Source organism: Scyliorhinus torazame, chromosome 2 (assembly GCF_047496885.1).
Source record: "Scyliorhinus torazame isolate Kashiwa2021f chromosome 2, sScyTor2.1, whole genome shotgun sequence".
NCBI classification, from domain to species: Eukaryota; Metazoa; Chordata; class Chondrichthyes; order Carcharhiniformes; family Scyliorhinidae; genus Scyliorhinus; species Scyliorhinus torazame.
Genome location: NC_092708.1, coordinates 189,169,994 through 189,187,245, shown reverse-complemented (window position 1 = coordinate 189,187,245; position 17,252 = coordinate 189,169,994). Strand labels below are relative to the sequence as shown.

The window sequence follows — 17,252 nt, the reverse complement described above, 5'->3', positions numbered from 1 at the left end:
CTCTCTCCATGTGCGTCCCACTCTCTCTCCATGTGTTCCACTCTCTCTCTCCATGTGCGTCCCACTCTCTCTCCATGTGTTCCACTCTCTCTCTCCATATGCGTCCCACTCTCTCTCCATGTGTCCCACTCTCTCTCTCCATGTGCGTCCCACTCTCTTTCCATGTGCCCCACTCTCTCTCCACGTGTCCCTCTCTCTCTCCATGTGTCCCACTCTCTCTCCCCATGTGCGTCCCACTCTCTCTCCATGTGTCCCACTCTCTCTCCATGTGTCCCACTCTCTCTCTCCATATGTGTTCTACGCTCTCTCCATGTGCCAACACTCTCTCTCTCTCCATGTGTCCCTCTCTCTCTCTCCATGTGTCCCACTCTCTCTCTCGATGTGCGTCCCACACTCTCTCCATGTGCCCCACTCTCTCTCTCCATGTGCGCCCCACTCTCTCTCCATGTGCGCCCCACTCTCTCTCTCCATGTGCGCCCCACTCTCTCTCTCCATGTGCGCCCCACTCTCTCTCTCCATGTGCGCCCCACTCTCTCTCTCCATGTGCGCCCCACTCGCTCTCTCCATGTGTGCCCACTCTCGCTCTCCATGAGCGTCCCACTCTCTCTCTCTCCATGCACGCCCCACTCTCTCTCCATATGTCCCACTCTTTCTCTCCATGTGTGTCCCACTCTCTCTCTCCTTGTGTGCCCACTCTCGCACTCCATGAGTGTCCCACTCTCTCTCTCCATGCGCGCCCCACTCTCTCTCTCCATGTGCACCCCATTCTCTCTCTCCATGCGCGCCCCACTCTCTCCATGTGCCCCACTCTCTCTCTCCATGTGTCCCATTCTCTCTCTCCATGTGCGCCCCATTCTCTCTCTCCATGTGCACCCCACTCTCTCCATGTGTCCCACTCTCTCTCCATGTGTCCCACTCTCTCTCTCCATGTGCGTCCCACTCTCTCTCCATGTGTCCCACTCTCTCCATGTGTCCCACTCTCTCTCTCCATGCGCGCCCCACTCTCTCTCTCCATATTTCCCACTCTCTCTCTCCATGTGTGTCCCACTCTCTCTCTCCTTGTGTGCCCACTCTCGCACTCCATGAGTGTCCCACTCTCTCTCTCCATGCGCGCCCCACTCACTTTCCATGTGCGCCCCATTCTCTCTCTCCATGTGCACCCCACTCTCTCCATGTGCATCCCACTCTCTCTCCATGTGTCCCACTCTCTCTCTCCATGTGTCCCATTCTCTCTCCATGTGTGTCCCATTCTCTCTCCATGTGTCCCACTCTCTCTCCATGTGCCCCACTCTCTCTCTCCATGTGTCCCTCTCTCTCCATGTGTCTCCCACTCTCTCTCTCTCCATGTGCGTCCCACTCTCTCTCCATGTGTCCCACTCTCTCTCCATGTGCCCCACTCTCTCCCTCCATGTGCCCCACTCTCTCCCTCCATGTGCCCCACTCTCTCTCTCCACGTGTCCCTCTCTCTCTCTCTCTCCACGTGTCCCTCTCTCTCTCTCCGTGTCCCACTATCTCTCCCCATGTGCACCCCACTCTCTCTCCATGCGTTCCACTCTCTCTCCATGTGTCACTCTCTCTCTCCATGTGCGTCCCACTCTCTCTCCATGTGCCCCACTCTCTCCCTCCATGTGCCCCACTCTCTCTCTCCACGTGTCCCTCTCTCTCTCTCCACGTGTCCCTCTCTCTCTCTCCGTGTCCCACTCTCTCCCCATGTGCACCCCACTCTCTCTCCATGCGTTCCACTCTCTCTCCATGTGCCCCACTCTCTCTCGCCATGTGTCCCACTCTATCCATGTGCGCCCCTCCCTCTTTCTCCATGTGCCGCACTCTCTCTCTCCATGCGCACCCCACTCTCTCTCTCCATGTGCGCCCCACTCTCTCCTCCATGTGTGTCCCACTCTCTCTCTTTTCATATGTCCCACTCTCCCTTTCATGTGCGCCCCACTCTCTCTCTCTTCATCCAACTCTCCCTCATCATGTGCGCCCCAATCTCTCTCTCTTCATATGTCCCTCTCTCTCTCTGCTCACGGCGCGTCCCCCCCTCTCTCTCTGCTCCTGGCGAGTCCCACTCGCTCTCCTCCCCACGTGTCCCACTCTCTCTCTCTCCACATGCCACAATCTTTCTTCCCTGTATGTCCCCCTCTCTCTCTCTGCTCACGGCGAGTCCCCCTCTCTCTCTCTGCTCCCGGCGAGTCCCACTCTCTCTCTCTCTCTCTCCATGTGTCCCACTCTCTCTCCATGTGCCCCACTCTCTCTCTCCATGTGTCCCTCTCTCTCCATGTGTCTCCCACTCTCTCTCTCTCTCCATGTGCGTCCCACTCTCTCTCCATGTGTCCCACTCTCTCTCCATGTGCCCCACTCTCTCCCTCCATGTGCCCCACTCTCTCCCTCCATGTGCCCCACTCTCTCTCTCCACGTGTCCCTCTCTCTCTCTCTCCACGTGTCCCTCTCTCTCTCTCCGTGTCCCACTATCTCTCCCCATGTGCACCCCACTCTCTCTCCATGCGTTCCACTCTCTCTCCATGTGTCACTCTCTCTCTCCATGTGCGTCCCACTCTCTCTCCATGTGTCCCACTCTCTCTCCATGTGCCCCACTCTCTCCCTCCATGTGCCCCACTCTCTCTCTCCACGTGTCCCTCTCTCTCTCTCCACGTGTCCCTCTCTCTCTCTCCGTGTCCCACTCTCTCCCCATGTGCACCCCACTCTCTCTCCATGCGTTCCACTCTCTCTCCATGTGCCCCACTCTCTCTCGCCATGTGTCCCACTCTATCCATGTGCGCCCCTCCCTCTTTCTCCATGTGCCGCACTCTCTCTCTCCATGCGCACCCCACTCTCTCTCTCCATGTGCGCCCCACTCTCTCCTCCATGTGTGTCCCACTCTCTCTCTTTTCATATGTCCTACTCTCCCTTTCATGTGCGCCCCACTCTCTCTCTCTTCATCCAACTCTCCCTCATCATGTGCGCCCCAATCTCTCTCTCCTCATATGTCCCTCTCTCTCTCTGCTCACGGCGCGTCCCCCCCTCTCTCTCTGCTCCTGGCGAGTCCCACTCTCTCTCCTCCCCACGTGTCCCACTCTCTCTCTCTCCACATGCCACAATCTTTCTTCCCTGTATGTCCCCCTCTCTCTCTCTGCTCACGGCGAGTCCCCCTCTCTCTCTCTGCTCCCGGCGAGTCCCACTCTCTCTCTCTCTCTCTCTGCTCCCGGCAAGTCCCACTCTCTCTCTCTCTCTCTCTGCTCCCGGCGAGTCCCACTCTCTCTCCATGTGTTCCACTCTCTCTCTCCATGTGCGTCCCACTCTCTCTCCATGTGTTCCACTCTCTCTCTCCATGCGCGCCCCACACTCTCTCTCCATGTGTCCCATTCTCACTCTCCATGTGCGCCCCATTCTCTCTCACCATGTGCGCCCCACTCACTCTCTCCATGTGCCCCACTCTCTCTCACTCCATGCACGCCCCACTCTCTCTCTCCATATGTCCCACTCTCTCTCTCCATGTGTGTCCCACTCTCTCTCTCCTTGTGTGCCCACTCTCGCACTCCATGAGTGTCCCACTCTCTCTCTCCATGCGCGCCCCACTCTCTCTCTCCATGTGTCCCATTCTCTCTCTCCATGTGCGCCCCACTCTCTCTCTTTCTCCATGTGTCCCACTCTCTCTATCCATGTGCGTGCCACTCTCTCTCCATGTGTCCCACTCTCTCTCCATGCGTCCCACACTCTCTCTCCATGTGTGCCCACTTTCTCTCTCCATGCGTGCCCACTCTCTCTCTCCATGTGTGCCCACGCTCTCTCTCCATGTGTGCCCCACACGCTCTCTCCATGTGTGCCCCACTCTCTCTCTCCATGTGTGCCCACTTTCTCTCTCCATGTGCGCCCACTCTCTCTCTCCATGTGTGTCCCACTCTCTCTCTCCATGTGTGCCCACACTCTCTCTCCATGTGCGCCCCAATCTCTCTCTCCATGTGTGCCCCACACGCTCTCTCTATGTGCGCCCCATTCTCTCTCTCCATGTGCGCCCCACTCACTTTCTCCATGTGCCCCACTCTCTCTCTCTCCATGCGCGCCCCACTCTCTCTCTCCATATGTCCCAGTCTCTCTCCATGCACGTCCCACTCTCTCTCCATGTGTCTCTCTCTCTCTCTCCATGTGCTCCACTCTCCCTCCATGTGCGCGCCACTCTCTCTCTCCATGCGCGTCCCACTCTCTCTCCATGTGTCCCTCTCTCTCTCTCCATGTGCCCCACTCTCTCTCTCCATGCGCGCCCCACTCTCTCTCTCTCCATATGCGTCCCACTCTCTCTCCATGTGTTCCACTCTCTCTCTCCATGTGCGTCCCACTCTCTCTCCATGTGTTCCACTCTCTCTCTCCATGTGCGTCCCACTCTCTCTCCATGTGTTCCACTCTCTCTCTCTCCATATGCGTCCCACTCTCTCTCCATGTGTCCCACTCTCTCTCTCCATGTGCGTCCCACTCTCTTTCCATGTGCCCCACTCTCTCTCCACGTGTCCCTCTCTCTCTCCATGTGTCCCACTCTCTCTCCCCATGTGCGTCCCACTCTCTCTCCATGTGTCCCACTCTCTCTCCATGTGTCCCACTCTCTCTCTCCATATGTGTTCTACGCTCTCTCCATGTGCCAACACTCTCTCTCTCTCCATGTGTCCCTCTCTCTCTCTCCATGTGTCCCACTCTCTCTCTCGATGTGCGTCCCACACTCTCTCCATGTGCCCCACTCTCTCTCTCCATGTGCGCCCCACTCTCTCTCCATGTGCGCCCCACTCTCTCTCTCCATGTGCGCCCCACTCTCTCTCTCCATGTGCGCCCCACTCTCTCTCTCCATGTGCGACCCACTCTCTCTCTCCATGTGCGCCCCACTCGCTCTCTCCATGTGTGCCCACTCTCGCTCTCCATGAGCGTCCCACTCTCTCTCTCTCCATGCACGCCCCACTCTCTCTCTATATGTCCCACTCTTTCTCTCCATGTGTGTCCCACTCTCTCTCTCCTTGTGTGCCCACTCTCGCACTCCATGAGTGTCCCACTCTCTCTCTCCATGCGCGCCCCACTCTCTCTCTCCATGTGCACCCCATTCTCTCTCTCCATGCGCGCCCCACTCTCTCCATGTGCCCCACTCTCTCTCTCCATGTGTCCCATTCTCTCTCTCCATGTGCGCCCCATTCTCTCTCTCCATGTGCACCCCACTCTCTCCATGTGTCCCACTCTCTCTCCATGTGTCCCACTCTCTCTCTCCATGTGCGTCCCACTCTCTCTCCATGTGTCCCACTCTCTCCATGTGTCCCACTCTCTCTCTCCATGCGCGCCCCACTCTCTCTCTCCATATTTCCCACTCTCTCTCTCCATGTGTGTCCCACTCTCTCTCTCCTTGTGTGCCCACTCTCGCACTCCATGAGTGTCCCACTCTCTCTCTCCATGCGCGCCCCACTCACTTTCCATGTGCGCCCCATTCTCTCTCTCCATGTGCACCCCACTCTCTCCATGAGTCCCACTCTCTCTCCATGTGTCCCACTCTCTCTCTCCATGTGCATCCCACTCTCTCTCCATGTGTCCCACTCTCTCTCTCCATGTGTCCCATTCTCTCTCCATGTGTGTCCCATTCTCTCTCCATGTGTCCCACTCTCTCTCCATGTGCCCCACTCTCTCTCTCCATGTGTCCCTCTCTCTCCATGTGTCTCCCACTCTCTCTCTCTCCATGTGCGTCCCACTCTCTCTCCATGTGTCCCACTCTCTCTCCATGTGCCTCACTCTCTCCCTCCATGTGCCCCACTCTCTCCCTCCATGTGCCCCACTCTCTCTCTCCACGTGTCCCTCTCTCTCTCTCTCTCCACGTGTCCCTCTCTCTCTCTCCGTGTCCCACTATCTCTCCCCATGTGCACCCCACTCTCTCTCCATGCGTTCCACTCTCTCTCCATGTGTCACTCTCTCTCTCCATGTGCGTCCCACTCTCTCTCCATGTGTCCCACTCTCTCTCCATGTGCCCCACTCTCTCCCTCCATGTGCCCCACTCTCTCTCTCCACGTGTCCCTCTCTCTCTCTCCACGTGTCCCTCTCTCTCTCTCCGTGTCCCACTCTCTCCCCATGTGCACCCCACTCTCTCTCCATGCGTTCCACTCTCTCTCCATGTGCCCCACTCTCTCTCGCCATGTGTCCCACTCTATCCATGTGCGCCCCTCCCTCTTTCTCCATGTGCCGCACTCTCTCTCTCCATGCGCACCCCACTCTCTCTCTCCATGTGCGCCCCACTCTCTCCTCCATGTGTGTCCCACTCTCTCTCTTTTCATATGTCCCACTCTCCCTTTCATGTGCGCCCCACTCTCTCTCTCTTCATCCAACTCTCCCTCATCATGTGCGCCCCAATCTCTCTCTCTTCATATGTCCCTCTCTCTCTCTGCTCACGGCGCGTCCCCCCCTCTCTCTCTGCTCCTGGCGAGTCCCACTCGCTCTCCTCCCCACGTGTCCCACTCTCTCTCTCTCCACATGCCACAATCTTTCTTCCCTGTATGTCCCCCTCTCTCTCTCTGCTCACGGCGAGTCCCCCTCTCTCTCTCTGCTCCCGGCGAGTCCCACTCTCTCTCTCTCTCTCTCCATGTGTCCCACTCTCTCTCCATGTGCCCCACTCTCTCTCTCCATGTGTCCCTCTCTCTCCATGTGTCTCCCACTCTCTCTCTCTCTCCATGTGCGTCCCACTCTCTCTCCATGTGTCCCACTCTCTCTCCATGTGCCCCACTCTCTCCCTCCATGTGCCCCACTCTCTCCCTCCATGTGCCCCACTCTCTCCCTCCATGTGCGCGCCACTCTCTCTCTCCATGCGCGTCCCACTCTCTCTCCATGTGTCCCTCTCTCTCTCTCCATGTGCCCCACTCTCTCTCTCCATGCGCGCCCCACTCTCTCTCTCTCCATATGCGTCCCACTCTCTCTCCATGTGTTCCACTCTCTCTCTCCATGTGCGTCCCACTCTCTCTCCATGTGTTCCACTCTCTCTCTCCATGTGCGTCCCACTCTCTCTCCATGTGTTCCACTCTCTCTCTCTCCATATGCGTCCCACTCTCTCTCCATGTGTCCCACTCTCTCTCTCCATGTGCGTCCCACTCTCTTTCCATGTGCCCCACTCTCTCTCCACGTGTCCCTCTCTCTCTCCATGTGTCCCACTCTCTCTCCCCATGTGCGTCCCACTCTCTCTCCATGTGTCCCACTCTCTCTCCATGTGTCCCACTCTCTCTCTCCATATGTGTTCTACGCTCTCTCCATGTGCCAACACTCTCTCTCTCTCCATGTGTCCCTCTCTCTCTCTCCATGTGTCCCACTCTCTCTCTCGATGTGCGTCCCACACTCTCTCCATGTGCCCCACTCTCTCTCTCCATGTGCGCCCCACTCTCTCTCCATGTGCGCCCCACTCTCTCTCTCCATGTGCGCCCCACTCTCTCTCTCCATGTGCGCCCCACTCTCTCTCTCCATGTGCGACCCACTCTCTCTCTCCATGTGCGCCCCACTCGCTCTCTCCATGTGTGCCCACTCTCGCTCTCCATGAGCGTCCCACTCTCTCTCTCTCCATGCACGCCCCACTCTCTCTCCATATGTCCCACTCTTTCTCTCCATGTGTGTCCCACTCTCTCTCTCCTTGTGTGCCCACTCTCGCACTCCATGAGTGTCCCACTCTCTCTCTCCATGCGCGCCCCACTCTCTCTCTCCATGTGCACCCCATTCTCTCTCTCCATGCGCGCCCCACTCTCTCCATGTGCCCCACTCTCTCTCTCCATGTGTCCCATTCTCTCTCTCCATGTGCGCCCCATTCTCTCTCTCCATGTGCACCCCACTCTCTCCATGTGTCCCACTCTCTCTCCATGTGTCCCACTCTCTCTCTCCATGTGCGTCCCACTCTCTCTCCATGTGTCCCACTCTCTCCATGTGTCCCACTCTCTCTCTCCATGCGCGCCCCACTCTCTCTCTCCATATTTCCCACTCTCTCTCTCCATGTGTGTCCCACTCTCTCTCTCCTTGTGTGCCCACTCTCGCACTCCATGAGTGTCCCACTCTCTCTCTCCATGCGCGCCCCACTCACTTTCCATGTGCGCCCCATTCTCTCTCTCCATGTGCACCCCACTCTCTCCATGAGTCCCACTCTCTCTCCATGTGTCCCACTCTCTCTCTCCATGTGCATCCCACTCTCTCTCCATGTGTCCCACTCTCTCTCTCCATGTGTCCCATTCTCTCTCCATGTGTGTCCCATTCTCTCTCCATGTGTCCCACTCTCTCTCCATGTGCCCCACTCTCTCTCTCCATGTGTCCCTCTCTCTCCATGTGTCTCCCACTCTCTCTCTCTCCATGTGCGTCCCACTCTCTCTCCATGTGTCCCACTCTCTCTCCATGTGCCCCACTCTCTCCCTCCATGTGCCCCACTCTCTCCCTCCATGTGCCCCACTCTCTCTCTCCACGTGTCCCTCTCTCTCTCTCTCTCCACGTGTCCCTCTCTCTCTCTCCGTGTCCCACTATCTCTCCCCATGTGCACCCCACTCTCTCTCCATGCGTTCCACTCTCTCTCCATGTGTCACTCTCTCTCTCCATGTGCGTCCCACTCTCTCTCCATGTGTCCCACTCTCTCTCCATGTGCCCCACTCTCTCCCTCCATGTGCCCCACTCTCTCTCTCCACGTGTCCCTCTCTCTCTCTCCACGTGTCCCTCTCTCTCTCTCCGTGTCCCACTCTCTCCCCATGTGCACCCCACTCTCTCTCCATGCGTTCCACTCTCTCTCCATGTGCCCCACTCTCTCTCGCCATGTGTCCCACTCTATCCATGTGCGCCCCTCCCTCTTTCTCCATGTGCCGCACTCTCTCTCTCCATGCGCACCCCACTCTCTCTCTCCATGTGCGCCCCACTCTCTCCTCCATGTGTGTCCCACTCTCTCTCTTTTCATATGTCCCACTCTCCCTTTCATGTGCGCCCCACTCTCTCTCTCTTCATCCAACTCTCCCTCATCATGTGCGCCCCAATCTCTCTCTCTTCATATGTCCCTCTCTCTCTCTGCTCACGGCGCGTCCCCCCCTCTCTCTCTGCTCCTGGCGAGTCCCACTCGCTCTCCTCCCCACGTGTCCCACTCTCTCTCTCTCCACATGCCACAATCTTTCTTCCCTGTATGTCCCCCTCTCTCTCTCTGCTCACGGCGAGTCCCCCTCTCTCTCTCTGCTCCCGGCGAGTCCCACTCTCTCTCTCTCTCTCTCCATGTGTCCCACTCTCTCTCCATGTGCCCCACTCTCTCTCTCCATGTGTCCCTCTCTCTCCATGTGTCTCCCACTCTCTCTCTCTCTCCATGTGCGTCCCACTCTCTCTCCATGTGTCCCACTCTCTCTCCATGTGCCCCACTCTCTCCCTCCATGTGCCCCACTCTCTCCCTCCATGTGCCCCACTCTCTCTCTCCACGTGTCCCTCTCTCTCTCTCTCCACGTGTCCCTCTCTCTCTCTCCGTGTCCCACTATCTCTCCCCATGTGCACCCCACTCTCTCTCCATGCGTTCCACTCTCTCTCCATGTGTCACTCTCTCTCTCCATGTGCGTCCCACTCTCTCTCCATGTGTCCCACTCTCTCTCCATGTGCCCCACTCTCTCCCTCCATGTGCCCCACTCTCTCTCTCCACGTGTCCCTCTCTCTCTCTCCGTGTCCCACTCTCTCCCCATGTGCACCCCACTCTCTCTCCATGCGTTCCACTCTCTCTCCATGTGCCCCACTCTCTCTCGCCATGTGTCCCACTCTATCCATGTGCGCCCCTCCCTCTTTCTCCATGTGCCGCACTCTCTCTCTCCATGCGCACCCCACTCTCTCTCTCCATGTGCGCCCCACTCTCTCCTCCATGTGTGTCCCACTCTCTCTCTTTTCATATGTCCCACTCTCCCTTTCATGTGCGCCCCACTCTCTCTCTCTTCATCCAACTCTCCCTCATCATGTGCGCCCCAATCTCTCTCTCCTCATATGTCCCTCTCTCTCTCTGCTCACGGCGCGTCCCCCCCTCTCTCTCTGCTCCTGGCGAGTCCCACTCTCTCTCCTCCCCACGTGTCCCACTCTCTCTCTCTCCACATGCCACAATCTTTCTTCCCTGTATGTCCCCCTCTCTCTCTCTGCTCACGGCGAGTCCCCCTCTCTCTCTCTGCTCCCGGCGAGTCCCACTCTCTCTCTCTCTCTCTCTGCTCCCGGCAAGTCCCACTCTCTCTCTCTCTCTCTCTGCTCCCGGCGAGTCCCACTCTCTCTCCTCCCCACATGTCCCACTCTCTCTCTCGCCACGTGTCACAATCTCTCCTCCCTGTATGGCCCCCTCTCTCTCTGCTCACGGCGAGTCCCCCTCGCTCTCCTCCCCATGTGTCCCACTCTCTCTCTCTCCACGTGTCACAAACTCTCCTCCCTGTATGTTCCCCTCTCTCTCTCTGCTCACGGCGTGTGTGTCCATCTCTCTGTCTCTCTGCTCACGGCGAATCCCCCTCTCTCTGCTCACGGCGAGTCCCCCTCGCTCTCCTCCCCATGTGTCCCACTCTCTCTCTCTCCACGTGTCACAAACTCTCCTCCCTGTATGTTCCCCTCTCTCTTTCTGCTCACGGCGTGTGTGTCCCTCTCTCTCTCTCTCTGCTCACGGCGAGTCCCCCTCTCTCTGCTCACGGCGAGTCCCCCTCGCTCTCCTCCCCACGTGTCCCACTCTCTCTCTCTCCACGTGTCACAAACTCTCCTCCCTGTATGTTCCCTTCTCTCTCTCTGCTCACGGCGTGTGTGTCCCTCTCTCTCTCTCTGCTCACGGCGAGTCCCACTCTCTCTCCTCCCCACGTGTCACAAACTCTCCTCCCTGTATGTTCCCCTCTCTCTCTCTCTGCTCACAGCGAGTCCCCCCCTCTCTCTCTCTCTGCTCACGGTGAGTCCCACTCTCTCGCCTCCCACGTGTCCCACTTCCTCTGCTCCCTGTGTGTCCTGCTCTCGCTCTCCCTGCGTGCCAAATCTTTCTCCTCCCCATATGTGCCCCTCTCGCTCTCTGCTCCGCGCATGTCTCAATCCCTTTCCTCCCCATATTTCCCCCTCTCTCTCTCTGCTCCCCGTGTGTCCCACTCTTTCTCCCCACGTGCCCCACTCTCTCTCTCCCCCCGCGTGTCCCAATCTTTCTCCTCCCCGTATTTCCCCCCCTCTCTCTCTGCTCCCCGCGTGTCCCACTCTCTCTCCCCACGTGCCCCACTCTCTCTTTCCCCGTGTGTCCCAATCTTTCTCCTCCCCGTATTTCCCCCTCTCTCTCTCCTCCCCATGTGTCCTGCTCTCTCTCCTCCCTGTGTGTCCCCTCTCCCTCCTTCCCACATGTCCCACTCCCTCTCCTGCCCATGTATTCCGCTCCCTCTCTTGCCCACTCAACATTCTCCCACTGCCCCATTTCCCCTCTCCCTGAGGGTTAGTGTTAGTACCTGGTGCAGTGTTTCTCCAGGTTGTCACAGAGTGATTGAATATACCAGGCGCCCTCTTGTATGTGCCGATAGGAGACATATCCCTCCACCGTCGCCATGCCCAGGAGAAAGTCCGCCTCATCCGGGATGGTGGCACTGGTGCTGACAGCATCCTCCTCTAGCGGGGAGTTGCTGGGCTCGGCCCTAACACTGCTGGACAAGCTCCCAATGCTACGAGACTTGAGCTCGAAGATTCTAGGCTCAATCTCCACACAATCCTGTTTCTTCTTGCCCTGGCACGCCTGAATGAAGAAGAGCTTGGGTTTCTCCAGGAGGGTCGGGCACTGTGTGCCCGAGAAGAAGGAGGTGATTTCGGAAATGGCGACTTGCTCACCATCCGTGCCGCACATCACGCCCCTCTCGCCGTGGGTCAGGATGCAGCAGACGAAGCAATCGTGGAGCGTATGGTCCATTTGTTGGTAGACTTTCATTGTGTCTAGCATCTCTAAAGCTGAGAGGTCCTTGTATAGAGTCACCATAAACCCAAGCCATCTGAAGATCCGATCGAGCCGTTCTGTGGAAACATAAATTACGCCGATGGTGACACAGATTCCAGCTTCACCTGCCGGAGCCAGAGCTACAAGTCCAGGGACAAGATGGTGATTGTAATCTTTACCTGCATCCACGTTAGTTCCTCTGCGATCGTTCATTGTTTTGAATTTGCTGTTGTTGATTATGACACAGTAACCTCTTGGGTTGCTCTCCATTTTGTACTTCTCCAGACTCTGTCACAAAGAAGAGAGTGTGAAGTACAACAGGGAACATTATTGCACTCAGTCCCCAATATTGTCCTTCACAAAGCATCAGCCATGCAGCAAGGCTGTCTTGGTTTCATATTCCTTAATCCCCTCATCCAAACTCAATCTCTCAGTTTTCTTTCATTAACGGGCAATTTAGCGTGACCAATCCACCTACCCTGCACATCTTTGGGTTGTGGGGGCGAAACCCACTCAGACACGGGGAGAATGTGCAAACTCCACACGGACAGTGACCCAGAGTCAGGATCGAACCCGAGTCCTCGGTGCCATGAGGCAGCAGGGCTAACCACTGTGCTACCGTGCCGCCCCCTCAATCACTCAGTTTTGAAATGTTTAATTCACCAGCCCCAAAACACAGCAGCTTTTTGGGCGGGGTGTTGCAGCGGTTAGCACTGCTGCCTCATGGCACCGAGGACTCGGGTGGGTCCAATTTGAAGGTTCTGCCCCATTGTTGCAAACTCCACACCTCCCAACAGAAGGGATAAATTCTCTCTGTCGGCCCAATCAACTTCCTCAAGCATCCTCAGTGAGATTACCTCTTTAATTTTACATGCTGAAAAGGAACACAAACCCAGTCTTCTGCAACCTGTCCTCGTCAGTTAACCCTTTTAGCCCCAGTAACAGTCTGATGAATCTGGTCTGCAGCCGCTCCACGGCCAATACCCACGCACTGAGACACCGTACAAGGGCTAGCAAGCTTTCAGACCAAGTGCTCGAAAAGGGGATTCAAATAGATAAATGCTTGATGGCCAGCACAGACACAATGGGCCGAATGGCCTCTTTTCGTGCTGTAAAACTCCCCGACTCCATGGGGCCCTGAACCATAGAATCCCTACACTGCAGAAGGAGGCCATTCGGCTCATCAAGTCTGCACTGACCCTCTGAAAGAGCACCCCGCCTAGGCCCACTTCTCCGCCCCACCCTTAACCCCACCTAACCTGCACATCCTTGGACACTAAGGGCAATTTAGCCCAGCTAATCCACCTAACCTGCACATCTTTGGACTGTGGGAGGAAACCGGAGGACCCGGAGGAAACCCACGCTGACACAGAGAGAATGTGCAAAGTCCACACAGTCACCCAAGGCTGGAACCGATCCCGGGTCCTGCCGCTGTGAGGCAGCAGTGCTAACCACTGAGCCACCCACAAAATAGGAACATGAAATGTTTTTTTTTAATTCATTCATGGGATGTAGGCGTCACTGGCTAGGCCAGAATTTGTTGCTCATTCCTGACTGCGAATTCCTTGAACTTAGTAGATTGCTCGGTCATTTAAGAGTCAACACTTTGATGTGGATCTGGATCACAGGTAGGCCAGACCAGGTAAGGACAGCAGATTTCTATCCCTAAAGCACATTAGTGAACTAGAGTCATAGAATTTACAGTGCAGAAGGAGGCCATTCGGTCCATCGAGTCTGCATCAGCCCTTGGAAAGAGCACCCTACCTAAGCCCACACCTCCACCCCATCCCCGTAACCCAGTAACCCACCTAACCTTTTTGGAAACCAAGGACAATTTAGCATGGCCAATCCACCTAACCTACATATCTTTGGACTGTGCGGAGCACCCGGAGGAAACCCACACAGACACGGGGAGAACATGCAGACTCCGCACAGACAGTGACCCAATCTGGGAATTGAACCTGGGACCCGGAGCTGTGAGGCAACAGTGCTAACCACTGTGCTACTGTGCCGCCCATGGGCTAGGTGGGCTTTTATGCAAATCGACAATGGTTTCTTTAGACTTTTAATTCCTGATTTTGATCGAGTTCCACAGTGGTGGGATTTGAATCCGGGTCCCCAGAGAATTCTTGTAAAACTCTGGATTACTAATCCAGTGACAATGCGAATAGCACCATTGAATACTGACTCCACAGGGAGTCTTATAGGAAATTTATGTAAATAACACTACATAATGTCCACTCTGTTGTGATCTATCCCTTTGCAGATACATTCAATTAACATTTTTAATCGTCAGGATCCAATGAAAACCATGGAGGGAAAATAACACCCAGAAAAGTGTGAACTATGGGGACGAGTGAATCTCTCTTACTTGTTGCTCCGAGTTCATCTCAACACTCTGACTGTGGAAGGCATTGCTATCTTGTTCCTTTATATCTGTGAAAACAAATGGACAGACTATCAGTAAATGCAGCGTCTCTGGCTGGATGCACATCATCACCAGATAAATTCAACTAAACTAAAGGGGGGGGGTAGACAGACCCCAGAGGTTACAACACAAACTGTTTGAAACTGGCAGTTCAAATTTATACAGTTGTCTATAAAATAAAAATGCAAACCCAAATCCAAGAATCTAAAAATTCACTATTCTGTCTGGTGATTTTAAACTCTGCATCTTAGCGTTTGAAAGCTGCATGCAGGCTGCAGGGAAACCAGCCATTCAGCCCCTCAAGTCATCTCCATCACCTCCGTCATTTAATGAGATTGTGGCTGCTCCTGAACTCCGGCCACCTGCTTCCTGCCCTTGTCCATCAAAAAAACAATCAACCTCAAATTTAAAATAATTACTGGAGCCCCCGCCCCCGCACAGCAGCTATTGCTTTTTGTGGGAGAGTATTCACACGTCTACCAGTCTGTATGTAAAGAAATAGGGCAGAATTCTCCCATTGATGGTGGGTGGGTTGCTAACGAGTGCCGTGCACAAGGTGGCTCTCAGTCTACCAGAGACTTTGAGGTGAGTGCAACACTGCGGTAGTCCTGTGGTACTCCTGATGCGCTGTTCACCACTCTGCCAGGTGAGGGGCCTGGTATTTCATTATGGCACCAGGACCTTTGAACCCGTCAGCTGAGGGTGGGCGGACGAATCAGCTGCCGGCCTGCCAGGAGAGTGGGAGGGGAACTCGCCTGTGCATAATTAACGAGCTTCCAAGCAGGAATCTGGTGCGGGATCCTCGCCATTTCGGCTAGTGGAACAGGCGCTACCGGAGCCGCCCGCCACCGCACTTAGTCTCAGAATGAGAGAATTCTGCCCATGGTTCCAAAATTGAATAATTTAGACGGGATTTTAAGTTTATGCCCCCTTATGTCTTATTCTCCCCGTGTTTGCGTGGGTTTCGCCCCACAACCGAAAGATGTGCAGGATAGGTGGATTGGCCATGCTAAATTGCCCCTTAATTGGAAAAAAAGGAATTGGGTACTGTCAAATTTTTTTTTTAATTTTTTTAAATGAGATCTGCCATAATCTTACTAACGGAGCAAGCATGAGGGGCTGAAAGGCCTACTCCTGGCTCCTAACTCGCACATACTATACCCCAGTGTTTTGCTGAACATGACTACATATTTCAGATTGATATAATCCAGTAAGAGGGTAGATTAAAAACTACCACGTGAATGCTGGTTGTTGGGACACACACCATAAATGCAGGTGTATTCTGCTGATACTGGATTGCGGGGTTGGTGCAACCTGGGTGCTCCTGACCGTCCCCGTATTGAAGAGAAAGCAATCACGTCTTCGGGCAGGATCATTATCAAACCATGAATATCAACTTCCCCTGAAACAGCCAGCCAGTGTTCAGGCTGGAAACTGTGACTAACTGGGAAGCCCCCTCCCCCATCCTGGAGAATCTCGACTCTGAGAATAAGGGGGCAGAGGTCGGGGGACTGCCGGTGGGGGCCATGGAGTGAGTGGTCGCACATTTGGCAGCACCTGCTCGAGACAACTTCTTTTGGTCCTTTTCCCCAGTTGTTGGGGGGGATGTTTTGGAGGAAAAAGGTGTAGAGATGATCATACGACCATAAGACATAGGTACAGAATTAGGCCACTCGGCCCATCGAGTCTGCTTCACCATGCAATCATGGCTGATATTTTTCTCATCCCCATTCTCCTGCCTTCTCCCCATAACCCCTGATCCCCTTATTAATCAAGAACCTATCTATCTCTGTCTTAAAGACACTCAGTGATTGGCCTCCACAGCCTTCTGCAGTAAAGAGTTCCACAGATTCACCATCCTCTGGCTGAAGAAATTCCTCCTCATCTCTGTTATTAAGGATCGTCCCTTCAGCCTGAGATTGTGTCCTCTGCTAGTTTTTCCTACAAGTGGAAACATCCTCTCCACATCCTCGCTATCCAGGCCTCGCAGTATCCTGTAAATTTTTAATAAGATCCCCACTCATTCTTCTAAACTCCGACGAGTACAGACCCAGAGTCCTCAACCATTTCTCATACGACAAGTTCTTCATGCCAGGGATCATTCTTGTGAACCTCCTCTGGACCCTTACCAAGGCCAGCGCATCCTTCCTTAGATACAGGGCCCAAAGCTGCTCACAATACTCCAAATGGAGTCTGAACAGAGCCTTATACAGCCTCAGAAGTGCATCTCTGCTCTTGTATTCTAGCCCTCTCAACATGAATGCTAACATTGCATTAGTCTTCCTAACTGCCGACTGAACCTGCACGTTAACCTTATGAGAATCGTGAACAAGGACTCCCAAGTCCCTTTGTGCTTCTGATTTCCGAAGCATTTCCCCATTTAGAAAATAGTCTATGTCTCCATTTCTCCCTCCAAAGTGCATGACCTCACACTTTTCCACATTGTATTCCATCTGCCACTTCTCTGCCCACTCTCCTCACCTGTCCAAGTCCTTCTGCATCCCCCTTGCTTCCTCAATACTACCTGTCCCTCTACAGATCTTTGTATCATCTGCAAACTTAGCAACAGTGCCTTCAGTTCCTTCTTCCAGATCATTAATGTATATTGTGAAAAGTTGTGATCCCAGCACAGACCCCTGAGGCACACCATTAATCACCGGCTGCCATCCTGAAAAAGACCCCTTTATCCCCACTCTCTACCTTCTGCCAGTCAGTCAATCCTCTATCCATGCCAGGATCTTACCCTGAACACCATGGGCTCTTAACTTATTCAACAGTTTCCCATGCGGCACCCTGTCAAAGGCCTTCTGGAAATCTAAATAAATCACGTCCACTGGTTCTCCTTTGTCTAACTTCCTTGTTACTTCTTCAAAGAACTCTAACAGATTTGTCAGACTCGACCTCCCTTTGACAAAGCCA

At 54.9% G+C, this 17,252-nt stretch overlaps 1 protein-coding gene across 2 annotated transcripts in view; it reads right to left on the bottom strand.

The window, feature by feature from the left end:
• The window catches only part of LOC140394368 (caspase-8-like), a 119,070-nt gene that overhangs the window by 87,903 nt on the left and 13,915 nt on the right, over positions 1-17,252 (bottom strand). For both annotated transcript variants that reach the window (XM_072481572.1, XM_072481581.1), the window contains exons 5-7: positions 14,277-14,341; positions 12,085-12,193; positions 11,430-11,982 (exon numbers count right to left, since the gene is read on the bottom strand). In XM_072481572.1, coding sequence (XP_072337673.1) covers positions 11,430-11,982; positions 12,085-12,193; positions 14,277-14,341 — 727 coding nt within the window. The remainder of the gene's footprint in view (positions 1-11,429; positions 11,983-12,084; positions 12,194-14,276; positions 14,342-17,252) is intronic.